General features: G+C 43.3%; 1 protein-coding gene across 1 annotated transcript in view; it reads right to left on the bottom strand.

The window, feature by feature from the left end:
* Window positions 1–27,610, bottom strand: part of LOC125401506 (uncharacterized) — a 110,017-nt gene that overhangs the window by 12,620 nt on the left and 69,787 nt on the right. The window contains exons 14-18 of the mRNA XM_087909589.1: window positions 10,108–10,442; window positions 8,959–9,017; window positions 5,687–5,808; window positions 2,487–2,559; window positions 1,857–1,927 (exon numbers count right to left, since the gene is read on the bottom strand). Of these exons, the coding sequence (XP_087765715.1) occupies window positions 1,857–1,927; window positions 2,487–2,559; window positions 5,687–5,808; window positions 8,959–9,017; window positions 10,108–10,442 (660 nt within the window). The remainder of the gene's footprint in view (window positions 1–1,856; window positions 1,928–2,486; window positions 2,560–5,686; window positions 5,809–8,958; window positions 9,018–10,107; window positions 10,443–27,610) is intronic.

The raw sequence follows: 27,610 nt of genomic DNA, 5'->3' as shown, positions 1-27,610 counted from the left end.
TCCCTAGTCACTGCTCTGCTTTATATGACAAGTCTCCTAGCCTGTGAGGCCCAGCTCTGAGCAGGCAGAGGCAGGCACAGGACTTCTTTGCTTTAAAGTTAAAGGCCCAGCAGGACCCCACTTTGCTCAGTGGATTTAAAGAGGCCTTGCACTACATTCTAGGTATAAAGATTTTGCTCTGTCAAAATTCCTTGACTGTGTGACCATTTCCCAGGGAGACCCATTCCCATCCCTAACAATGAGACCTTGATAAAGCTACTCACTTAAGATCATCAGGACGCCTGTGAGAAGCAACAGCCCAACAGACACGGAGATTCCGATGTAGAGGCCCTTAGTGGGGATCATCAGGGCGTGTGGTGTGGGGACCGCTTCCTAAGGAAACATCAATCATCGAAGAGATGCCAAATGAGAAGAGCAGAAAACACACCCCAGACCTCAACCTAGACTGTTTTCCTCCATTTTCTGTGGCTAATCTGGAATATGCAAGCATGTGGAGTGTGCACCTTGATTCCCAGCACTTGAGAGGCAGAGGCAGAAGATTATCTGAGAGTTCCAAGACAGCCTGGTCTACATAGCAGTTCTGGGACAGCCAGGGCCACTTTGAGAGATGGCACATTTAAATAAAATAGAATAGACCATGCAAGTAAACCAAACAACCGGAGCTGGTACTACGTTGTTCAACTCGAGAAAACACAAACTTCAAAGTGTCTAGGAGAAGGATGAAAATGTTTTCTATGTGGTTTGATGTTACAACATGGTTGCATGTCTTGTGAGTGATTATAGCTGCATTAATATTCAGTAGGTTATTCCTCTATTGAGAAAAACAGTGGCTCCCTTCTTAGTCAATATTCTGATGTTCTCAGCCTGTGCTCAGCTCAGATACTGAGCCTGGTCTTTCGTCACAGATCCTAATAGTCTTGTAAAAGGCTGGATTCTATTTTTTTTTTTTGAGACTGTGTCCAATTCTCCTCTCCTCTCTCTCTCTCTCTCTCTCTCTCTCTCTCTCTCTCTCTCTCTCTCTCTCTCTCTCTCTCCCAGTCTGGCCTCTAATGCAGAGATGCATATGCTTCTGTCCCCCTGATGGCTGGGATTAAAGAGATGGGCCCACAAGCCTGACAAGATCTACATCTTTTTAAACCATTCAAAAGAAGCTGCTTCTGAATGCAGATGGTTTACCACCGTGTAATCAGACAGAAATGCAGAATCTCCCTTAGTGCCCTGGGGCAGGGGATCAGGGATCAGCACACACTGGAAAAGGCAGGAGATAGACTGGGCAGCAGGTGAGGCCCCTCTAATAGCTTAGCACTTAACCCTAAACAGAACCCACGGATGGTTTAACTGCAAGGAAAGGGAGATCAGAGACCAGGTGTGACCCATGTGTGAGCCTCGTCTCTGGAGTCACAAGCTCAGCCCCTCTGCATACTCAGAGAGAGCATGGACAAGTTAGTTAAACCCTATGAGTGCTGTCTCTATGTCCTCAAACAACATGTTCAGTGGGTTCTCAGGCAAGGGATTCTCAGGTACTTGACAAACACTGTGTGGATATATAGTAATGTCTGTTGGTTTTGAGACAGTGTCTCATGTACCCTAGGCTGGCCTGGAGCTCTCTCTGTAGCCAATATGATGAACTTCTGTTTCTCCTGCCTACATATTTCGAGTGCTTGGTTCACAGGTTGACCATGCCCATGTGAACATTTACTTCATGACATTGTCCTTATTGTGAATGGCAGCAATGGCTATCCTTTCTCATACATCTTCAAATATGTTATTTTCAATCTCTTCACGTGATAGAGTTCAGAAGGTTGATCTAGAGGTTCAGGATGCATGCTGCTGCTGCTAGGCATTGGGGTCCGCACCTGTAATCCCAGGACTTTAGAATTAGCGACAGGAGGTCCCGGGGTTCATGATCATAGGTCTCCAGCAGACCCTGTTTCATAAAGAAACAACTAAAAACCTAGACATAAGCACACAAGGTGTGTCTCTGTGCACTGCTCTCAATGCACCCTGAGCCAGATTGACAGCTTCAGAGTCCAGATTTGCTAATTCTCATTTTGACTTTAATTCTAAAGTATTTCTTCTTGCTGGTAAATATGACTATTCCGCAGTTAACCAAGTTCAGATACCACGCAAGGTTGTGCTAAACACAACACAAGTCTGCTCAATTAGCAATATTTTCAACATGGTGTGATGACTTCTGATATTGCACTAGGGTACCCAAATATGACATGTTAATTTATTCTTGTCTAGTTAGCTCATTCTTTTTATTCTAACCTGGCTTTTACCCATAGGAAATCATTCAATCTCTTGTCCTTGAATTGTATGTCCTTGCCTTGTAAAATATCATTTGTTGGGCATCTCTAACAAACTTGAACATCAAAATAAAATTAACACCCTCTTATTGTCAAATTATTCACTTCATAATGGAACTATTAACATAAATTTAGTATTGTCTTTGTGTTTCTGGGATTTTTAAGACACAGTCTCACTATAGAACTCAAGATGATCTGGTAGTCTAGGCTATCCCCAAGCTTGCTACCTCCTGTGGCAGCTTCCTGAATCCTATGACAAAGGAATAGACAATTATGCTCAAGTCTTTTTCTCTTCTTCTATCTCTTCTTCTTCTTTTGAGACAAAATACTGTGAACTAAATCGATTTACAAATTCTTTAAACTCAACATGACTCCAAGAAGATAGATGAGAATCTCATTATTAACACAGGAAGGGATTTGCTTACAGTGTGTTTATTCCAAGGGCATTGTGAAGATGTCACAGTTTCAGTGTAAACTGTCAAAAAAGAATGAAAATTGTCATTAGAATAATGCTATACTTTCATTATAGACGCTACACATGTTCATCCCAACTTCTATTGTGGATTATAAATTTAATCACAGGACCAAAAACCATAAGCAGGCAGAGCATCAGACTAAATACCAGTATTTTGTTAAATTTATCTAGGAAGTTATATATCTTAACCTTTCTGTTCTGGCATCGTAGAATATTCTCTCCAGGAACTCTCCTGCATTGATGGCGGGAGTGCAAGCAGGTACAGCCCCTTTGGATGTCAGTGTGGCGATTTCTCAGAAAATTAGGAAGCAACCTTCCTCAATACCCAGTAATACTATCTTTGGGTATATATCCCAAGGATGCTCAATCATGCCACAAAGATATATGCTCAACTATGTTCAAAGAAGCATTGTTTGTCATATCCAGATCCTGGAAACAACCTAAATCCCCTCGATCAAAGAATGGATAAGGAAAATGTGGTACATTTACACAATGGAGTACTACACAGAAAAAGACAAGATCTCCTGAGTAAATTGGGAGCACGGGGACCTTGGGAGAGGGCAGAAAGGAAGGGGAGAGGCAGGGAGGGGAGCAGAGAAATGTAGAGCTCAATAAAAATTGATAAAATTTTTAAGAAGAATATTCTCTCCTCTCTCTCTCTCTCCCTCCCTCTCTCCCCCCTCTCCCTCTCTTTCTCTCTCCCTCCCTCCCTCCCTTTCTCTCTGTCTCTCTGTCTCTGATCTCTCTGTCTCTCTGTCTCCCCCACACACACACACAAAGCCCAAACAGTGAATGGTACAGCTACAGGTCTATGGGACTCCCAGTTACTGCCAAAGCTGGCACTGCCAAGCATGAGTACACTTGGTTGACCATGGCCTCCTGATTCTCACCTTCCATTTTTACTCATTGTGGGCGCACTCCCAAGGAGTCAAAGGCAATGACTAGGTTTAGGCACCATCTACAGTCTAGAATCTGTTTGTGACCTCGGATCTTAAGCATGACCTTCCAGGTATAAGAGAAAGTGACTCAAATATGAAACAAGATAAATTAAATTCAACACTGACAGGCATGGTGGCAAACACCTTTCATCACTAGAAGTAGAGGCAGGAAGACCTGTGTGACTTCAGACAAACTTGGTCTACATCATGAGTTCCATGCCAGCCAAGCTGAGATCCTAGCTCAACAAAATGGAATTCAACCAATATCACTCCAGCTGGTCACATGATCATGTCAGCTGTCACTGCTTTTCTAAATCTCTGTTTTCCATGGAGTCAGGAACTTATACTTGTTCTCTCCAAACTCAGCCCATGAGCCCCATCCCCTGATGCAGGCACAAACTAAGTCTTGAAAAGTTCTGCCAATCTCGAGAGATCCTCGCAGTTGCCTGGAGCAAAATGGGTTCTCTCACAAATCCTTATGTTCTAACATTCCAGTTATCGCCTAGGGCCCTCTGCAAACTCGGCTTGTAGACCAGTACTTCAGAGCCCTCTTATTTAAGTGTACCCACAGGCCAATGGGAGGCAAGGAAATCAATACTTCCCATCAGATTGATCTAGCAAAACAAACCAAACAAAAATCTGTGACCCTTCTGCTGCTCGTCAGAATTCAGCCCCACACCAGAGGATGGACAGATGTAGGAAACTTTAAGTATCTCAGAGCTATTCTCTGCTCAGTGCTGGATGTAGAAGAATTGGACCGAATCTTGTCTTTGGATGTGAAGTTTTCCCCTTCTCTAACAAACTGTTAAAATTAAGTCTAAATTTATAATGTGCATATGTGAAGTTAAATTTTAGGGAGTCACACAAAGCATATGCATAACATTTTATATTAAATTTTGTGTATATGCATATGTAATCTGTGTGTACATTATTGCATTTAATTGCAAATGCTTATGGAGACCAGAGGCGTCAGATCCCCTGGAAGTGGAACAACAGGAATTTGAGAGCTGCTCAACATGGATGCCTGGAAGCAACTCAGGATCTCCTCAACAGCAATGCTTGCTTTTAGGTATGAAGCCATCTCTCCAGCCCAAGCTTGAACATGTCAGATCCCTAAGGACTTTTAATTCAATGTGAAAATCATCAGTATAAAAACCATCTTTTTACATTTTCCTGCTTTACAAATAAATTGAAAGATCCTTGAAGGAAAACTCTAGAAAGTATCAACTGCCCATGAAACGGAGTCTTCTTCAGTGAGGATCTGAATACAGGACAGATCTTTCAAACATAAATCTCAGAGCCTGTGGCTGGAGTTATGACTTCAGAGTCAGAAGAACCAGCTTCCAACTCAAGTGAACAGGGAGAGAGTCTGAGCCACTTTCTGGCTCCATAACTTCCACCATGAACTGTCAGTCCCTGTCACTATGAAAGAGGGACAGATCACAGCTATATAGAACACAAGTGTCTGAGAATTAAACATTGCATTGTGAAGCATGTAGCATGCAGCCTGGTGTTTAGGAAACATTGAATATCAGCTTCACTCCACTATGGCCTTGGCTGGATGGCCCAACTTCAGAATATCTGAAAAGGGTTCGAGTCTGCCTACCCAGACACTAGTTGTCAGTCATTCTTTCTTTAGTTTTTCATCAGAAAGTCATGCCCCACTCTCCCAGATTCCTAACATACTCATCAGCTATCCGAGATCAATGATTCACCTAAATCTGGCTAGTATTGAATCCCTGGAAAATCTCATATAGAGAGATGGGCGTCCTCCATGTTCAAATTGTTACAGAACAGGTGGTGCACATACAAAGACTGGAGAATCATGGACATAGTGAAGTCATTGTTTAGAACCCAGCTAAGACTCCTTCACCTGGATCATACTTATGACTGCCTTGTTGTCTGTATCTCCTACAGAACCCCATGAGAAGGCCTCTGATTGCTGAAACACATAATTTTTTTACCTGGTTTCGAAGTCTGCATGTCTGTTGGTCGTGGAGGAGTAGAAGTAGAGATTCTTGTTGATTTTGGAGCACTTGTGGATCTCCTTGTAATAGTTATGGGTTTTGAAGTCGCTGAGGGTCTCCTTTTAGTAGTTGTGGGTTTTGAAGTAGTTGAGGGTCTCCTTGTAGGAATTGTGGGTTTTGTGGTAGCTGAGGGTCTCCTTGTAGTAGTTGTGGGTTTTGAAGTAGTTGAGGGTCTCCTTGTAGGAATTGTGGGTTTTGTGGTAGCTGAGGGTCTCCTTTTAGTAGTTGTGCGTTTTGTGGTAGTTGTGGGTCTCCTGGTAGTAGTTGTGCGTTTTGTGGTAGTTGTGGGTCTCCTTGTAGTAGTTGTGCGTTTTGTGGTAGTTGTGGGTCTCCTTGGAGTAGTTGTGGGCTTTAGAGTGATTGAGGGTCTCCTTGTGGTAGCTGTGGGTTTTTTAGTTGTTGCTGGTTTCCTTGGAGTAGTGATGAGTTTCCTGGGTGTAGTTCTGGTTTGCCTTGGAGTAGTTCTGGGTCCATTGATAGGTTTGAATGTACTTGTAGTTGTAGCTCTTCTTGAAGAACTTGTTGGGGCTCCTGAATTTCGAAATCAATATAAAAGCAAGGGTCAGCCAAACAAGAAGAAAAAAGACCTTTCGATGCACCTCCTCCCTCACATATCAGGTAGAGGCTGTCTCCAGACAGAGGCTCCTCTCCTGAACTTCTGTTCTTTGTCATTGACCACCTAGGATGTGGCAGGGCAGGGCTGTGGAGACAGCTCATCAATAGGAGGCAGCTGTACCGACAGCATGGAGATGAGAACGGAGCCCACATTCCTACTGAAACATGTTCTAAGTGAAAGGTCACATCCTCACATCTCTCTCAGCGTCTCCGTGACACTGAGTGGGTGTTGGGAACTGGGACTGAGTGTGTTCCTCTCAATGGTGACTAACTTCACCCACAGACTGTACTCTGAGTATGTTCTAGTCTAGAGAGGACACACACACACAGTGCTACATCGCAAGGCTAACTAGGCTAGTTGGCCCACAAGAGGTTCCATGCAAGGCCCAACACTAAATGATGGGCGTATTTGTATAGGGAAGAGACAAATTTGTCTGTGGTTTCTTCCAAGCTAAGAGAAACAGGTTGAATATATCTTTTCAAAAAAAATGGTATGAGGAGTTTCAGAATTTGGGTAATTCTGAAAATTTTGTAACAGTTTATGTCTAGCTCACATATGGGGCTCATGTCTAAATATGGATAGATGTAGCACTCATACCCATATACTCTATATACATAGCATATAGGGAGGTTTATAAACTACTGATAATTCTGTGTATGAATACTTCAAGGCATTGAATTTTCTAGGTATATTATGAAGGTCACGCCCAAGAGATTTCAGATCTTAAAGCACTGCAGATCTGATACTGGGACAAAGCAGTTTTAACCTGAAATTCACAAATCAGGAAAAGAAATCAGAAATGCTGCAGGAATCCAAGCAGCTTACTGATGTTCAGGGGGTGCACAGAATGCCAAGACTGGAGTTGAGGGGAAATGGTGCCTGAAGGAAAGAGCCCATGACCGAGTCCAGAAGGAGCACACAGTGCTTGTGTCCGCTGACGGCTTCCACACAAGCAGCTCTTAGTGATGCTAACTCTGCTGACTACAAAATAAACCCCAGGAACTGGGAACAACTTCTCTGAACACTCTGCTCTGCAGTAGATGTGATGGCATTTGAATCGAGCCAGGTTTTACCTTCAAAGAAGGAAAAGAAATGTGTTTACCTGTTATATGCAGGAAGCTAGAAGTAGAATCCAGCCCACTGTTAAAATTTAAAAATTGTATTTCTTCATTCATTTCTGTTGTTCTCTGTCTCTCTCTTTCTGTCTGTCTGTCTGTCTCTCTCTCTGGTGTGTGTGTGTGTGTGTGTGTGTGTGTGTGTGTGTGTGTGTGTGTAATTTTCCATGGCCAATGTGTTAAGGTCAAACAACAGCTTGAGAGTTGGTTCTCATCTTCTCCCATGTAGGCTGCAATAACTGAATTTAGGTAATCAAGTTTGGCCATAGTCACTTTTACCCACTCTTGTGGTTTGAAAGAAAATGTCCCCAAAGGGAGTGGCACTATTAGGCAGTGTTCCTTTGTTGCAGTAGGTGTGGTCTTTCTGGAGGAAGTGTGTGAGTTAATATGGAGGCAGGCTTGTAGGTCTCGGGTGATCAAACTACACCCATGAGACAGTTCACTTCCTGTTGCCTGTGGGTCAAGATGTAGGACTCTCAGCTCTTTCTCCAGCATCATGCCTGCCTGTATTCACCATGTTGCACTGTGAGGGTAATGGACTGAACCTCTGAAACTGTAGCCAACCCAAGTGAAAGTTTTTCCTTTGTGAGAGTTGCCATGGTCATGGTGTCTCAGCAACAGTAACCATAACTAAGACACCCACTGAACCATTTCACTGGTCCTCAAGTCCCTTTCCTACAGAGGGCCTGAGAGTTACGTGTCCTGGACTCAGGAACCGAAACATAGGTGTTCAGGAGTGCATATTCATGCCAGTCACACTAAAAATCACTGCTGATAACATAGCAAGGAGTGGGTGCGACTGTGCTGCAAAAAACTGTTCACACTATTTCTATTCAAACTGTTCACACTATTTTATTCAAACTGTTCACACTATTCAATTCAAACTGTTCACACTATTTCTATTCAATCTGTTCACACTATTTTATTCAAACTGTTCACACTATTCAATTCAAATTGTTCACACTATTCAATCCAAACTGTTCACACTATTTGATTCAAACTGTTCACACTATTCTATTAAAATTGTTCATACTATTCGATTCAAACTGTTCACACTATTTGATTCAAATTGTTCACACTATTCAATTCAAACTATCAGATTGGTGATTGATTCTACTGTGTGGGCAGAGGTTTAAGCACAATACAAACCTTCCCTGGACAGAATGAATCTCTCACAGAGAAATGCTAGCATGGGAACATTCTAGTCCTAAGACCCCTATGAGAACAACCAGGAAAGAAGCCACAAGTTTGGGAGCTTTGCTTTTCTTGTTCTGGGGCATTTTTCTCCCAGGCAGATGGGAAAGCCCGAAGGAGCTGATGGGGGTCCTAAGATATCTGAAGAGGAAGCTCAGTATGTTAAAATACACAGGAAATCACAAGAAGTCGTGGTTAAGGATGAAACAGAGTCACTTTTGAACCCCTTAACTAGCCAGACAGAGGACTTGTCAACACTGTGAAATGGTTTCTACGCTCGATACCAGCGTACTGCCAATAATTTCAAGCAGCTGGGCACTGTGAAACAGGCTTTTGAGCTCATCTGTCAAAAGACAAAGGCAATTGGATCTGTGAGTTCAAGGATAGTCTGGTCTACTTGAGAGATCTTCACTGTCCACACCACGCCGTGAGATTCCAGGTCAAAAACAAACAGATCAGTAAGAAAACAAGGAACAAACTGCCAAGGCTGAGCAACGACAAACGATGGAGATGAGCTGAATTTTAAAAGAAGAGACAGCTGGAATTGCTGTCAATTGTCAGTGTGAGCCCTTCGCAAAGGAGATTAGGGGCATCAGCAGAAGAAACTGCATCCTCGTGGCTCTGCTCTTGCTATGAAAATGATGCCGCATAACAGTGGAAACTGTGATGATTTAAGAACTGGGGCTTTCATGACCTTCCCACTGGTCCCCACTGCACAGGCACTGGGAGAGAAACACTTCCCCTCGTGGCCACGTCCTTGTACAAAAGACAAGATGTGAGGATTCTTTTAAAGCCCAAGGCAGGGCAGACCTGGAGGGGAACTCTCGTCCTCCTATACACAAGGCCTGTGCTCAGCAAGGTCAGCTGACCCTTGTGGAAGCCAGCTCATCAGTGCAGCAGCACCCTGCGTGGCCTGCTTTTCAGGTTAGAGCTGCTGGGCTTTTACAGTGTAGAGGACAGGTGACTTAATGTCACAAGACATTGACTCCGAGGCAGAGGACAGCCTTTCCTTCAAGTCACTTCAGCTTAGATAAAGCTCCTCGGCAAGTTTCAGGACGGAGAGTGGATGCAGTTTCCTGGACCAACAAGAAGGTCCCAACTACACTTAGGACCTGGATCCTGACTTAGCCCATGGTCTTGCATTAGGTTGATCTTAGCCCTTGCAAATAAACAAGTAGGTGCTATACAACTGAATTATCAGGTACTAGAGTGCTATAGGCTGGAAAGACAGGAGGGCAGGGCCACCAAAATACAGCCCGAGATACACGAGATTATGTCATTAAAATAATAAAAGCAAGTGTTTAATCATCAGCATGTTTATAAACACCTTCATTTCCTTGTTCTAGGAAAAGAACAAATCTCTAGTAAACAGAACCTTGGTTCCCTAGCATGTTCCCTTGTAGGACATAAATAAAGCAGCAAGGCACACTCACCTGGCTGAACTTGCAGTAAGGTGGTCAGCCTCTGTACGCCATTCCATCCCTTCTTCGTCACTCGACAGCAGTAGAGCCCACTGTCCCTCTCAGTGGCATTCTCTATAGTCAAGGACACATTTCCTTGAAGAAGCTGCCCCCTCAGCTGGTAGCGACGGTCTGCCCTATAGTAGACTCTGTATCCATCGGTCCAGATGAGTGTTTGTCTGCATATATCCCTACATTCCCCTCGGTCCCAACACATGAAGGAGATCCCATCAGACACCGGATAAGAACATGGCAGTGTCACAGGGTGACCCACCACTCCACGCACTTCTGGGAAAGAACCCACAGCCGCTGTGATAAGAAGGTGAAATTGGAGAATGAGCACTCAACAGTTTCCTACAATGGATTCTACTTCTTCATTTCATTCCCAGTTTTCCTTTTGGCTCCACTGTGGTTAAACCCGGGGCATGGGGCATGGCAGGTGAGTGCTCTATCATTGTGCTCCAGCCCCAGCCTTTCTTTGTCTGTTTGTAGAGTTTTTATAGCTTATCATTTCACTATTTCAATGTCAGCCTATTCTTCAGCTGTGTGTGGGAAAAGCCACTTACTGCCCTGTATTATATTCACACTGTATCTTTTTCATTTTTTGTACTTATTTATTATTTATTTATTTATTCCCTTTCTTTCTCTCCTTCCTTCCTTTCATTCTATCTTTTATTCGTTTTTCTTTTTGAGACAGAGCTCACTAGGTAGTTCTCACAGGCCTAGATCTCTCTCTATGTAGACTAGGCTAGCCTGAAACCCATGCAGATCCAGCTAACTCTGCCTTCTGACTGCCAGGATTAAAGGTATGCACCACCATGCCTGACCTATTAGCTTAGTTTTAGACAGGGTGTTGCTCTAAACTACCAGGCTACCTCATAGTCTCTGTCCTCCTGTCTCCAACTCCTGAGAAATGAGACTACAAGCGTGTACTACTGACATAAATGTTAATTCTTAATATTTTAAAATTGCTCTTCCAGAGTCTGTGCCTGACAAGTTAAATTTCAAAGGTGAAATCAGGAAACTAGTGAGTTCAAGACCAACCTGGGCTTATGAGACTCGGTCTCAAACCAGAGTAAGTTCCCTGAATGCTACTGCAAATGAAATCACTAACTCTTTACCCACCTCTCCTTTACAAAGAGCAAAGCCAAGTTCTGTTTATAACATTGCTGGTTTAAAGGCAGAATTTTACAAACTTCAACATCAGTTTTCAGAATGCCTTTTATTTGCGCATATGGTTTTCACGGCCTTTTTGAGATACAGTCTCTCTATGTACTCTTGGCTAGCCTCAGTATTTAGAACTCTGTAATAGAACTGGCTGCCTGAATTCATGGAGATCTGCCAGCCTCTACCTCCTCAGTGCTGGGATTAAAGATGTGCACCACCAGGCAAACTCAGAATGGGTCTTGTAATACCATCAGGAGGACTGAGGCTTTAGGTTCAGTCCTTTAAACATTAAAAAAAAAAAAAACTAAACAAGGGTCCCTGTTTATGTGTTGGTGACATTCTAGAAACTGAACAACATTCAGTTACAAAGTGTGACCACAAAAATCAGAATATTAAATCAAGAACTAAACCATGCAACTTTTAAACCTAAAATAATAATTTTAATATGAATCTGTTGAGATGATGGATTGAAATCCCTATCACCAATTGCTTCCGAGTCAGGGAGCTCTGTGGGCTGAAGATGCAGCTCAGGGGACCTTGCTCACCTCACTCATGCCAGCCCCTGGGTTGGATCCCAGCACAGGAGCAAACAGAAGCAAACCGCACACAAAAGTGGACTGAGAGATTCACTAAGTAGTCACCCATATTCAGTCCTAGGCCATGAGTTTGGGACACGGTCTGAAAAAGCATGTTCTTTGTTCTATAAAATGAATATGTAATAGGTGTGTATTTCTCACTGGGACACTCATTACTTCATTTTTGCCTAATACATTTTTTTAGGATAACAAGAATAATACATACTATCTTAATAAAATTATAGAAATGTCTGATAAGAATTAATGATCTTTCACAATCCCAGTTCTTCTTCTTCTTCTTCTTCTTCTCCTTCTCCTTCTCCTTCTCCTTCTCCTTCTCCTTCTCCTCCTCCTCCTCCTCCTCCTCCTCCTCCCCCTCCTCCTCCTCCTCCTCCTCCTCCCCCTCCTCCCCCTCCTCCTCCTCCTCCCCCTCCTCCCCCTCCTCCTCCCCCTCCTCCTCCTCCTCCTCCTCCTCCTCCTCCTTCTTCTTCTTCTTTTGATTTTTCAAGATAGGGTTTCTCTGTAGCTTTGGAGCCTATCCTGGAACTAGCTCTTGTAGACCAGGTTGGCCTCGAACTCACAGAGATCCGCCTGCCTCTGCCTTCTAAGTGCTGGGATTAAAGGTGTGCATCACCACCACCCAGCCACACTTCCACTTGTTAGATGTTAGACTGTGAAATTTGGAATATACAGCAGATGATGGGGCTCACGCCTACAATCCCAGCTCTTGGGGAGCATTGTCTATCAAAAACTCTCAGTTGTCTATCGTGTGTGTATCCTTTTAGGCTACCTTAGACCTTGCTTGAAAAGAACTAATATTCAATTCACTATTTACCCCATATCATAATATTTTTTCAATTAGTATTTTTAAATAAATAATTGAAAAATGGGTGGAGATTTTTAAGGTTTTAGGTCAAGAGAATGTTTGGGTGCCCCTTCATCCCTTTCTTCAGCCCTCAGGCTTTGAATACAACATAAGTGTGCATGTGCTCAGCCTTACTTGAATATAACATGAATATACACATGTTCATCCCTTACTTGATGGTCCTGTGAATCTTATTTTTTTAGCCATAAATTTTGAAATTATGTAGCTTAAATTTCTTGGAGCTACGACTTCATTCCGGCTCTTTGTTCACTACGTAATTTGTAACACAGAGCCCAGGGAATGATTCATCCAAACCCCCATCCTCCTAACCATCCCCCAGATCACCTCTCACTTACCTGGGAGAAGGAGTAAGAGGCCTGAAACGAGGACTTGTGGATGCATCATGATGGTGACCTAAGGACAACGAGAAGACACTCTGATCGACTGTTCCTCACCACACTGTCTCTGAGAATGTCTTTCATCCTGAATGTACAAATCACATAGGCCTCTCTGCTAGGGTACCCTGTCCTCCCAAGCAGCCACTGTTTCCTGGTCCTTCCCCCATACAACCATCAGTCTCACTTCTGGTCTTGGCACAAATAAGATGACAGAGAAAACTTGAAGGCGGGCATAAGGTTGTGTTCCCTTGGGAGATCCCTAAGCAAGGACCAGCCTTCCAAGGGTGGTGCACTTACCCTCTGGGTGGACTCAGGGCTGTTCCTACTTCATAGCCACAGAGGTTGGTCCCTAAGCCTTAATCAACTTCATCATTAGCAACATGGACTGAGAAGAATGGAAGTGTTAAGCACAATGTCCCACATAGGCCAAAGACAAGGGTTTTGGGGATTTTCGTTTTGGTTTCACTGTAACCACAACCAGACTGGGGCTGAGGGAGGATGAACAAATATTGTTCTCACATTAATATTAAAACATTAATATTAGACTTATTGCAGAGGCTCCTGGTTAAGACTTCCCACTGCTTCTACAGGATACCTGAGCGAGGTTCCCAGCACCCACGCTGGGATGCTCACAGCCACTATCCGTGGAGATGCAGCAGACCCAAACATTCCTTGAACACCTGTGCTCTCACGCATATATCACCACACACAGACACAAACGATTAAAAAGAATAAATACAAATCTTAAAATGGTAATATGCTCATAATAACTTTGACATCACATATTTATCAAATTACCAGGCATCCAGTTTACTATAGAAAATGCTAATATAATACTAGAGTTTTATTCATTCTGTCCATTTGTTTGCTGTCTTCAACAGAGCACGTATGAGTCTATGAACCTAGACTCTAGCAATGAGTCAAAGACCTCGCATTTCATGTAGCTCGCAGCTATGTAGAAAAATAAGAGTTTGTTTATAAACCATAGAAACTACAGAATTCACCCTTAACCCGCATGAATGAACCCATGAACAGAGCAGGAAAATAGCAAGGAAACATAAAGGGAGTCAAGGGAGCGTTGGCAACAGGGCCGGAGGGGTAGACGCAGGCTTTGCTTGGGTTGCCAGACCTTACCGGACTTTCCAATAATCTCACAGAGAAGATGAAATTTGAACAAAGCTGAAGAAGATTTAGCCAACCAGAAAAAGGAGTCACAGGAGAAGAAACTGAGGGGAGACAAAGTTTCAGACGCAGGAGAGTGCCTGTGGCAGGGGAGCGGGCAGGGCAACTGGGACAGTGAGGGACAGCAAATCAGAAGAACAGGAGGGAGGCCAGCAACATCACCCAGGAGGCAACTCTTGAGGACTCTCCTTCTCACTAGGGCACAGGGGTCATTGCTGGGGTGGAGTGACAGGACGTGGTGTCCTCTGGGGACTGCAGTGACTGCTAGGCTGACAAGCAAGGACACTTAGGACACTTAGGGGTCTGTGGCAGGAATTCAATGTGAAAGAGACAACAGAAGGCAACATGTTCAATGAAACCAAGACACTCAGGTCTATGCGCCCAGAAGCAAAGCAAACTGGGCTTCCTATAGGCTGGGAGTCTAAATAGGATTCGTTACTCAAGCCTCAGCTGTGCATGACAGGAAGGGCTGTCAGCAGAGGATGGAGGAGCTGCTCCCACCTCTTGGAGGAGATATCCTGGGCTTTGGCCACGCTAGTGTGCAGTATCTTTGGAACTCAAAGCTGGGCTTGAACCCCTGATCCTGTGCCTCCATCTCCCGAGGGCTGGGACTGAGAGTATTTGCCAACGTGCTAAGGTTTCTTTCTTTGTTTGTTTAAATGATAGAAGTACCAGTGTGGGAGCTGGGTATATGAGCTGGTAGAGAGCTGCCTAGTGAGTGTGAGCCTCTCGTTCAATCACCCACATCAGACAAACCAGGAATTGTGGTGTATGGCTGTAATTCAAGAACTTAGGAAGTAGAGAATTAGAGGACTTCAAGGCCATCTTTAGGTGTCTGTCAATCTGGAGGCCAGCCCTAGATACATGAAGACATGTCTTAAGATAAAAGTATGAGACATAATAATTTTATGCATATCATATTAGCAATCAGTAGGCTAAGAAAAGAAGATTGCAGTGAGATCCAGACCAGTCTCGGCTACAGAGTAAGTTTCCAACTCAGAAATAAACAGAATTCCTATAACAGTGTGTGTATGAAGTATGATCTGAAAACTGTTCAAGTTGGGTATTGAATTCATCACCCTCCTGCCTCAGCTCTTGGGTTGCCTTCCTGACAAAGAGGAAGAAAAGTTTTTCTGAGCAACAAAAGGGTGGAGGCTCGCACCGCAGTAAATGGTGGCAGCTGAGACATGAGTTGGGTCCAATGGTGTCTGCAGAAACTGTGGGTTGATGGTGTCCACACTGAAGGAAGAAACAAAGAGCCAAAGAGATGGCTTAGTGGGTACCGTCACTTCCTGCTAAGCTTCCTAACCTGAGTTAGACACCATCCCCAGTACTAATTGGTAAAAGAATAGGATAGACTCCTGAAAGTTGTCCTTTGACCTACACACACACACACACACACACACACACACACACACACAATAAAAAAAGAAAGTTCAGAGGAAGACTTTACAATTTTGAGGATCTAACAGTATCCACTGAGGTATATTTACTATATTATCTGACTGTTGCTTTAAGGTCCCTGTGCACATAGGAGTTGGGTGTGGCGGTGGGAGGGGTTCAGAACAGTGAAAGAACAGTCAGCAACACCTGGGTGCTGTGAATCTCATGATCAGTACAGACAGACAGCCCAAGAAGGACCACAGCGTCCAGAAGCTCCAGCTTTGGGGAGGAGTGGAAGAACCCTTTAGCAGACATTAGCATCTTAAAAATCATCTTAAAGCTTTACCTAAATATTTCCCCCAGAGTTAAAGAGTTCGGTGACTTCCCACTCATTGAAGAACAAGTCCAAGTCTAAAAGCCGCTCATCATCCTGGACTGACCACTCCCTTCCCAACTCCAACACTCCAGCTAATGCAAATTTTAGTTACTCCTGACCTTGGCTCCCTCACCCCTAACACAAAACCTCAAATGTCTGTAGCCAACAGAAGGTAGTCTTCACACCACATACAGATATTTTGTTCAAAAATCTCCTAATATGAAAACTACAAGTCAGTGAAGGACACTGACAATATATCTATGTCCTCACCTCCTTGGTCCCATTTCTATGTTATATAATATTATATATTACTTACAGATACCAGGAGTACCAAACTATTTTCTACAGTTTTTTGTCTTGGTTTCTCATGTTAACTTTGCTTAAAAAAGACTTTAATCGCTCACCTATGTAAATCTATCATTCCATTTAAATGAAGATACACCTTCCAAGAAACCAGAACTCTATAGGATGCTAAATTGCTCTAATGTCTAGAGATTCACTCCCCATTGTCCTAATGTCTTGCACACAATCCCACAGCATCCCATATGTAACTCCATATGGTTCCAAAACTGCACAGGGCACTATTCTAATTGCATCTCTCTAACATGAGTCTGTAGAAGACCCTGCTTACCTGGTACTTAAGAGAGTGGAAACTTCATGTTACAGTTTCTTCTTCTAGTCCTCTGCTGCTGATGGATGCTTCCAGAACTATTTGTGGATAAAGAGGAACCTCCTTTATAAGTCCATCCTTATCTCCCAGCCACGCTTTCACCTGTTCTGTGTGAGCATTGAGTCTCTCCAGTTCTCCAATCCACCTCCTAGATAGCATCTACTCACTGACCTAGACTATACTAGAACTTAAGTGTATGGGAGCATTGTTAATATGCCTCCTGGGTTTCCAAAGCCGCAAAGATCGTCACCTGAGGTGTGACTCTAGGCCTGGGGACCCTGCTGCTTCTGATATGACAGGAGAGAAAAGAGACTTTAGCACCTGGACCAACCCTCTCAATTTACAGTGAATAAACCACACTCGGGAAAGAAGACTGAACTGTGGGAGCAGCAGTCCCTGGAGCAAGAACAAAAGGGACATCTAGCTCTTACAATATCCCCTGGGTGTCATTCAGCTCACGTCTTCCTAATAAATGTTTCCCAGAAGCCCATATTAGAACGAGGGAACTGAAAGACATAAACCTAATTCACACTGTTTCCAAAAGTTTCGGGAATGCAGGGTATGGCGGTATACACCTTTGACCTCGCACTGGGGAGGCAGAGGCAGATATTATACGGCAGAAGGGTTCCAGGCCAGCTGCATGGTGAGATGAGATGTGTAAAGAAGCCGAAGCCATGCTTCTCCATACCCAGGTGCACTTTTCAGTTGTCACTAAAATTCTCACAGAGGCTCCCAGAGTGCGGGAGTTGTATAAAACAGGAACCTGGGTATAACTGCTTTTTTTGTCTGGGAGTTAGAGGGTAATATGTCGTTCAAGCAGGTTTCTAGAAGCAAAGGTACATTCTGAGGATGCCCCCACTCCTACAAACCAAATAGGTAAATAAATTAATGACCAATCAACCAATCAACCGTCTTTAAGATACTGAGGGCAACATCACAGATCTGTTTGGGGCTAAAACGTCTGGCCCTTCACCGTCTGTGTGGGGGTAAGATGCTGACCCCACACCCATTTGAGGGAAGACAGATGGGTCATGGGAATTTAATAACATTAGACCTTTTTTTTAGTGAAGTTAGGGTGATCATTTCAGTTTTGATTTTGGGTGTTGTTTGTTTGTATTTCTACTTTTGTTTTGAGACAGAGTCTCATTATGTGATGTAGGATGGCTTGAAAGTCCCTTGTAGTCAAAGACAATAGTGAATTTCTAATCTTTCTTCCTCCACTGCGGCTGGATTCCAGGTGTGCGCTGCCTCCTGGGGTTTCTGCGGTGCTGAGGATCCAATCCAGGGCTTCATGCATGCCTGGAAAATCTTCTAAAACTGAGCTACATTCACAACCAGGATCACAGTGGTGTGTGTGTGTGTGTGTGTGTGTGTGTGTGTGTGTGTGTGTGTGTGTGTTTAAATTCATGTATCGTGTTCTTGTTATCACTGTTTCAGGCACACTGGCTTCCTGTCTACTTTTAGGCTATTCTGAGTTCTTTTGGTCAAGGCACCTAATGCAGGGCTCTTCCCCTTTCTTAGGACAATCTCAGTATAGATGGTTGTGAGCCGGGAATTGAACTCAGGACCTCTGGAGCAGTTACTGCTCTTAACCTTTGAGCCATCTCTCTAGCCCTCTTCAGCAAATCCTACCAGTGTGTACCACCACACGTTATTTCAACAGAATACCGCTCTCTGGCGGTTTAGAAAACGGCTCCCTAGCTTCCTGTCTCCAGTCGAAATTTGTAGTCAATAGCCCCAGTTCCTAGCTGTTCATTCCTAGTCTAGTTCCTGATTTGGATAGCTTATTACAAAATAATCCACTTAGGACCCTACACAATGCTTACTCAGGTGGGTTGACATTAATACCTGTGAAATGCACACTGATGTCATAAGACTTAAAATGAGAGAGTCCGAACTCTTGGTGTTTTTTTTTTTTCTGTTCATTTACTGTTGAGATAGGAAGACCTACAATGAATTGAGTTAAAGAAAATAAATTCTTACACTTAATGTCACTTATTTCTATTTTTTAAATGTTTGTGTGTATAAATGCACACGTGTGTGTATGTGGGTGGGGATACATGCAGATGCGGGACAGATGAGGACAGATGGTGTCCTCCTCAATCACTCTGCCTATTTCTTTGAGGCAGGATCTCTCCCTGAATTGGGGCCTCATGAGTCTTCTGTCAGACTGGAAGCCAGAAAACCACAGGAATTTCTGTGTTTCTCTCCTCACTTTGAGTGTGGGTTTCGGATGCTCTTGGGGTTGGGTCTTCTTATGTGGATGCTGGGATGCTCAGTCTGGCCTTCATCATTGTGCAGCAAGTATGTCTAACTGCTGAGCCATCTCTCAAGCCCTATGACTTGTTTCCTTTAAATACAGAGAGTAGAAAAATTGAAACTGCGTATGTAGTTCTTGCTGTATTAGTACTGCACAGTGCTGGTCAAGAAGTTCAAAGCAATTGCACTGCTCTCTGCTGGAGCGTGGGGAATGCTCAATGGAAAAGAGGGAACGGGGGAATCCCTGTGTTAAACACTGCTCTTTTTTTGATGCTTGCTTGGCTCATTTTGTGCTTATTTGTTTTGAGATGAGGTCTCTAGTGGCCCAGAAACTTTAAGTTTCTATGACTGAGACTGTCCTTAGATTCTTGATCTTCCCACTCTGAAGCTAGGATTCAAGTATGTATCACCGTGTTTGTCTTTTTCATTGTATATTTCATTGTATATGTAATTGACTATGTTCCTACCCTTGGTTGGTTGGCTTGTTTATTTGGAGACAGGGTCTTACTTTCTGAATCAGGCTGATCTCATATCAGCCATTCCCCTGCCTTGTGCTGGAACTATACTCAGGTGCAACCACACACCCAACTGAAGCATGACACTTAAGAATCAATCCCAGGATCCCCCACTAAGGAATGAGGCTCAGTTAACAGTATCACATCAGTTTCTTCATTTTGATCAAGCCTCCATGAAAACTGGATGATTTCAGGGACCCTCGTGATTTTGCTACAGATCCAAGTTCTTTCAGGAAAAAGAGATGAACAACAGCAACAGGGAAATAAACAATCCAAGGAGATCTGTGTCTTCCAGGAATACTTGAAGCAGTTAGCTTCCAGCAGGCTGCCCTGCCCAGAGAGTCCCTGTGACAGCCTGACTGGAAAGAAGCAGCTAGAAGGGTGTGGATGTCAGGTTCAGAGTCTTTACCTGAGCTTCCAGGATGGTGAGGCTGCTGCGTGTGTACTGGGAATTCTTAGCCTGAGGAGGACGGTTGATGTCCTTGTTGGAAGAACAGTGAAGACTTCAGAGAATTCCCTGAGGCCTGGAGCAGACAGGCCTTGAATGAAGGTCCTCACCCTCAGCACTGAGCCTTCCTTCCACCACAGCTCAGCCAACAGCAGGTCAGGAGAGTTTAGCTAAGATCTAGTGGTCAACTTTGGCACAAAGGAATTTTTTGAGCCCCGCAGGAAGGTGCACACCTTTGACCACAGCAACGGGAGTTGGTGGTAGGAAAATCAGTAGGTCAGAGTCACCTTACACTGCATTTCGGTTCATGGTCAGTCCAGATACATGAGACCCTGCTTTACTGGCTCTACTACCAATCTATATGAAAAATAAACTGACATAAAAATCTATCATAGGACAAACAAATTGCAAACAGTCTTTTTCCTTAGCCCACTAACTCTTACTTTTGACTGAGGAGTTGTATGAAGAAGTTTATCAAAGAGCTAACATCAATATTTCACAAGTGGCAAGGGAGAGACACAAGGATAGTCACAATGACATTGTTTATTTAAAAAAAATCACATGTTTGGCAGCATGCTAAATGTCTACCAGTGGGAACTTAGGTAAGTAAATATGTTGTATCCTTGCTATAAGCTATGAGCCTGATTGATCCGCCCACTGTGGAATACACTCAGCCTCAATGCTAACGGAGAAAATCAAGGTGCAGATCCATGCATGCAGAAAGGCTCCTCAGAGTGTGGGTATTTAATAGGAACAGCAAAATGTGCAGAGGGCTTTGATTTGGGGGCTCTAGGAGGGGGAGCACGGGAATGGAAGAGTAGTGGAAGGGAATCACAATTCCACACACAGCTGGCTCCACTGCTTTTCTGTTTAGTTTCTTACATATAAATGCATTATGAAGTAATTAATGTTAAACAATGAAACAACCTACAAGTAACTTGAAATGTACAGCTTATTTGTGAAGTGTGTTTTTCACTGTGATATATATATGTAAATAATACATATATATGTATATACATACACACATATAAATATGTGTATACACACATATATACATACACACACACACACACACACACACATATATATATATATATATATATATATATAGAGAGAGAGAGAGAGAGAGAGAGAGAGAGAGAGAGAAATACGGGGGGGATTACACCCCTCTTCTTGATAGAAAACAAGACCACCAGTTCAAATCCTAGATAGGCAGAGCAACAGTGCCAGCTTCCCTTACTCAAAAAGACTGATACATTTACAGGATTATTAACAAAATTCATCTTGGGTCTTTCTATAGATCCTTTCAATTGATGATTTTTTCTATAGTTTATTAAAAACACAAACTCCAACTATATCAAAAGGAAGCATGATTATTTTAAAGACAGATCACATACAAAATAGATTCCTAGTTATAATGGTACAAAAATCATTGGCTCAGGTCTTACTCAGCATCGGCTATTACTACAACACCTGCTGGGGTGGGGGTGTGCACTCTGGAATGTTACCACAGCTCAAAGACCTCTTACTGGGCACTTCATTGCAATGACCACTGTCCACCAAGGGAAGTGTGGACAGGATAACAGCAAACAGATGGGGAAAACAGACATAGCGGTTACCCTATTGCAACTACTGACAGTAATGGGAGCCCATGAATGTGACATGTCTTCCACTGAGTCCCACAGACTTTCACAGAATGTCACTAGTCACCATGTTCTTGAGTTCAAGCAAGTTTTGGAAATGCTAGGTGGGACAGACAAACAGATTTCCAGATCCCTTCATGTCTGTCATGCATCTCTGGGAAGCCTGAAGAACAGAGCAGACATCACAGTCTCAGAGCTCTGCAGCCACCAGGCAGGAACCAAGAAGGAGGCAGGAGAGGGCAGGGGCTGATGGCCCCCTCTGGTGGCCTCACCACTGATTTATCTTGACACAGCTTTCTAGAAAAGCTGCAAATCCAAGCTCTCACACCAAAAGTCCAGTTTTGATGTTCCGTGTTTTGAGAGTTGCCTAAAATTTCAGAAAAAAGAAAATTAAGAAATTAAAACATCACTATATACCAAAGAAATCCTGTCTTGGAAAACCAAAAAGAAAAAAATGATAATAGTTTAAACACAATCATTTTTAGAGCATAAAGGGAAGCCCCATTTGGCAAGCCTAGAATGCAGCATCCTACTATCTGACCTCCCCAAGAAACTCCCAATCAGACACGGACTCATTTCCTAGAACTCAACAGAACAGCGGTGGAATGTGGACTGAGATCCACCCCTGCTCTCCTACGAACTGAGTGTCTCTAACCGGACTCAGGGCTTACTCAGACTGAAAGAGGAATTAATACCCTCTAGCAACTCTGCTCTTCTCTACAACCAAACTGACAACGAATATACCAATACAACAGCCTTTGTCAACTCCAGCAAAACCCAATATTTCGTTGATTGTGACAAACTGGTGCACCATGAAGAATGCTTTGTCTTTCTGAAGTAAATTTATTTCTAAATACAATTTGGAAACAATTAGAAATTTAGAACTCTGAATGAAGGCAGTGCTAGTCCCAACTCTGTCACACCTGGAGTAGGACTTCTCTCAGGCAGAGCCTGTGTCCTGCTCCCCCTTCCCCTTCATCTCTGCATTCCGCCCTTCCAGCTCCTGATTCAGAGCCCAGTGGTGAGAATAGGAGCACTGGGCATCGAGTCAGCCTGCGGGGAAACAGCACCGATGACCTCAGTCCCTTGGTCCACTGTCTTCTTCCCTGATGTCTGCCTGGTCCTTTCTCACCGTGGTAACCTCTCCTGACATGAAACACCCATCCTTATCCTAAGATCAACCACATGACAGATGTATCATATTTCCAGAGCTAGGAGAAAGCATAACCAACTCTGATGGTAATATTAGAGTCCCTTCTACTAATTATTTATGAAGGAAATTAAAACCTGCATGTTCCCGTGATTTTACCCCTTGAGAAGAACAGGAAAAGTGACATTTCAAATTACAATATAAGAGATAAAACATGATCATGAAGTATTTCTAAATTTATATGCCCTCTCACCCACCCTTTCTCTCTCTCTCTCTCTCTCTCTCTCTCTCTCTTTTTAAAAAATCTTTCAATCCTATTCCTCTCTTAATGGTTTTAAGAATCAAGGCAGGAGTATTTCCTGTACTACCTACCGATGACTATAATGACTAAGGGAAACTCAAAATTCTAAAATGTTTGTTTGAAAGAATGTGCTGAAGTGAGTGAGAGACTGAGGCAGTGTTAATATAAGAATTAGGACGATGTGAACTGTGAGTTTGAGTATAAACAGCGGAGGGTCACCCCCCTCTACCACTGCTGGATGAACCGACACAGAACATAGCCCTGCAGCTGGAAAGGCTGTTTGCACTGTTAAATCTGGTTGCTGTCTTTGCAGTCTCAGGCAGAAGGCTCCTCAGAGAGCCAATGGGACTCATTCAGTAGAAATAAGAACTGTCTTCAATAATGGAGACGTTGTCTTCACCTCAGGGCCACACAATCTGTGTTTTGCAAAGCTCCAATCTTTGAGACACGAAAGGCCACCGAGCAGAACATTAATTTATGACATATACTCAGAACTCCAAGAGAACCATTCATAAAACTACAACAGCGAACAGGGCCCCTGGCATTAAAGTTGTAGAAAAGTTCTTTTTTTTTTTTTGCTGTTTTTACTTTTATAATAAGCATCAGACTAAGAGTTAATTTTTTTAAAATGTAGCTCATATTGGAATTATTTGATATACTAATGTAATAAAACTCAAAAGTAGGAGATCTAGAGAGACAGATATCTTGTCATCAAACCTAGGTATCTAGCCAGGATGCACATTTTGGACCTGGCTATCTCATGAATTTACTCTGCACTATGACACTTTAGAAAGACTTAGAAGAGCCTGGTGACCCGAGTGAGATCCCTGCAGTCCACGGAAAATGCAGAAGGGAGGAGCCAGCTCCGCAGTGTGTCCTCTGACCTTCACAGGTGCCACACATTACCCCCCTCAGAGATAAACATCATGCACACTGTAATGCAAAGTTTTCTTTATTGAAAACTAAAGAGTTTTGAAACCTGCATAGCATCTAGCCTCTTACATTAAGCATGGAATAGAAAACAGGTCAAGTCACAAAGCAGCCGTAACTGCTGGTCTGGGGCACAATTTCAAGACTGCTGTATGCCACACATGCGCAGACACAGCGTGCACACAAGAAGCAGGAACTGCACTGGAAGGAATTAGGGGAGAGCACAGCAGGTCTTTGCAGTTTGCCCATCCTGACAGCTGTAGGAGGGGCTGCAGTTGGGGAGCTCATTCTGTTACTCATGGTGGGCACAGGGAACTGATATTTGAGCTTCTAGAACTCATGGAGGAGCAAACCAGAGAAGAAAACAGACTAACTCAGGGGTGATGTTTTGACAGTGGGGTTTTGTCATTTGTGACCATTTCTACCACCGAAATGTAGAACCAAAATGAGTGTCTCCAGTCAGCCACATAGGAACGAACACCTGTGCTGAGAATTACACAGAACAAGAGAGCGCAATCTCATCTCTGCCTGGACAGTCACACATGTACGGAAACAGTAGGGTCAGGACTCTCATTCATGAGTCAGTGTGATGGAACTGAGAGGAAAAGTCACAAGAGAATGTCCAGAATGTATGTGTTATATAGTGATCAGTTTGGTTTACTGGCTTGCTTTCTAGCTTTTTATTTATTTTATTTATATTTTATTCAATCATTCATTCATTCATTTGGTTTAGTCAGGGTCTCACCATGTTTCCCTGGCTATCCTGTAACTCCCTACATAGACACACCTGGTCTGAATTCATAGAGTCCACCTGCCTCTGCCTGCTGAATTGGAATTAAAGGTGTGAGCCACCACACCTGGTGTTATTTACTTATTTTCAGATAGAATGTTACTAGAAGTCTGGGCTGGACTTAAACTTACAGTCCTCCTGTGTTAACTGATTGAGTGTTGAGATAGTAGTGTGTACCCCCTCACCCAACTTCTCCCCTCTTCTCTATATGTTGTGTTTTCTCCAGTTTTGCTTGCTTGTTTGTTTGTTTTAGATTAAGTGTGATTAAAAAGTAGTTTTGGGGACTGAAGAATTGATCAGCAGTTAAGGATGTTTGCTGTACAAACAGAACAAGAGTCCAAATGCTGCCCCATGTAACAGGAAGAACATCTCCTGCATACCTGTAACCCAGCATCGAGGGAGCTGGAGGCTGACACCTAACAAGAGCTCACACTTAATCAGGCACTTCTGATAGACTCAGTCTATGGCTCGGTTCTCTTGTTCAGCATAGACACAGGCAAGTCTATGAAAGGCAGCCAGAAGGACATGGGTTTTGACCTAAAGAAACGTACAGTCAATTTTTTTTGAGAAATTAAGAAGATTAGATCATTATAACCATGTAGCACAGGAGGTACAGTGGTCTTAAACTGGAGAGACTAACAGAGCTCCCCAAGTACAGTTAATTGATGAGCCTGCCAGGCTGACACCAGTGTCGTGAGTGAAGGTAAGAAATGTGGAGACCCTGGCCATACACAATTCCTTTACTCCCTGGCAACCTCAGAATGATCTTCCACTACATCTTCTCCCTTGGGCATCCTAGAACAGCTCACCATCTAGCCCTGTCATCCACCATAATCTTCCCTGAAAGCACCTAAAAGGACCTTTCTACCAGCTTATATGATATACATCATCGGATTTTTATAGACTAGGTGCTCAATGAAAGAAAACACTGAAGGAAACAAGAGTGGGCCAAAGCAACTCCTTCCATACCAGCTCCAGGAAGCAAAGCTTACAATTCAGTGTCCACCTATAAGAGATTAGGATCAAGGGGCCTTCTGTTCCTGTCCTACCATAAATACATAAATACAGAATGCAGAAAGTATCTCTGAGAAATAAGGGTAACAAGTAAGGGACTCATTAAAATTTATTTGGGGATCCAATGTACAGAATGAGGGTCAACCATTGTGGAACACACCTGTAATCCCAGAGTGAAAGACTCAGAGGTAGGAGGATTGTGAGTTCAGCCTGGCCTTGCTACCTAGCAGGTTCCAGGCCAGTCTGGACTACATAGTGAACGCTGTCTCAAATCAACCAACCCATCAATGAATCAATTACTAAAGAATGTTTTAGTAGCAACTAAAAGAGAGCATAGAGATATTCTCAAAATTGTTAGTTCAAAAAGAATCCACACAATTCATGCCAGCTTACCTTAGAGACCCCGACTTCTTTTTCATAAGGATGTAACCTAAATTGGGGTGAGAAGAGGTGGGAGAAGTTGAAGGGAGAATTGCCCATGTCATCAGAAACACTCATGATACATTCTCCTAATCGAGGATGTTGTCTCTATTTTTGGTTGAACCGTTCCCCCGTAACTTTGGGTAATCCTTCCTGTCCCCAAGAAGGATCTCCCTTCCGTTCATTCACTGTCTGGTGTATTCATCCACGTGGCCTAATGCACTAGAGTGAGGGTGGTGAACTTTTGTTCAGTGAGACAAACAAAAACTCTCGAATTTTCTTAATAGGCTGCTGGAGAACAAGTCCTTGAGGGGAGAATAAACAACTTTTGACTGCGGAAGGAAGGCACTTGTGGTATTTTACTCAATTTCCAAGTAATTCTCCCTTTTAAACACCAGCTCATATGCAGCCCATGCTAACGTCAGACTCAGAATGCTGGGATAGTAGGCACACGCTACTGGAGCCACCAAAAATAATCACTTCAGAAACACAAGTTCTGAATAACCAGAGGGAAACAGTCTGAATTGAATTGACAAGCATAGTCTTGAATTTTATTTTTATTTATTTATTTTTTAGTTTTTCAAGACAGGGTTTCTCTGGGTAGCCTTGGCTATCCTTGATTTGCTCTGTAGGCCAGGTTGGCCCCAAACTCAGAGACTTTTCTGCTTCTGTCTCCCAAACGCTGGGATTACAGGAACTGTGCCAATCACAGCCAAGAGACAGGCATATCCTTATTTCCTGTTTTCTGCCCAGTCACATGAAATGGGTCAGTAATGGACTTCTCTACAGTGTTTTGTAAAGTCCATGGCTGAAGTTCTTACACAAGGAATAGACTTCAGAGAGAAACACTGTGTACAGTTGCACAACTCGTGGAAAGAGTCATGTAGGCCTGGGTGCCACCTTCAGAGTCTGCTCCAGCATTAGTCAGGGAGCTTCCTATCAATGTCTCATTTGCCTCTTTTACTGAATATATTCCAGAACATTCAACAGTATCATTATGGGAAACAAGCGAGATCCCAAGGGTAGGACAGGAGAGAGCACCTCAATGGCCTGAAAGTGACCCAAGAATGTCAAGCCTATCCAATATCTGTTGTGTCATGGTGTTTCCTTTCTCTTATGGAGAATATAAATGTTTCCCATTAAATGGCAACAACTGAAAAACAAAGGACAGGGTTAGGAACAAGAGTGTTGCCAAGCACTGCAGCCCATTCCTGTGAGCCCAGTGCTGGGGTGTTGGAGGCCAGAGGATCTGGAGTTGGGGGGCATGATCAGCTATCAACTAAGGTCAGTACATGAGATCAAGTTTTACAGAATCTTTGGAGTCTTAGTAGCAATGGTTCAAGGTCACTGAGCAGAGCACTCACCATGTACCAGAAGTCATCCACAGAGT

Source organism: Myodes glareolus, chromosome 9 (assembly GCF_982192425.1).
Source record: "Myodes glareolus chromosome 9, mMyoGla1.1, whole genome shotgun sequence".
Taxonomy (NCBI): Eukaryota; Metazoa; Chordata; class Mammalia; order Rodentia; family Cricetidae; genus Myodes; species Myodes glareolus.
This window is presented reverse-complemented; position numbering and strand designations above follow the sequence as displayed.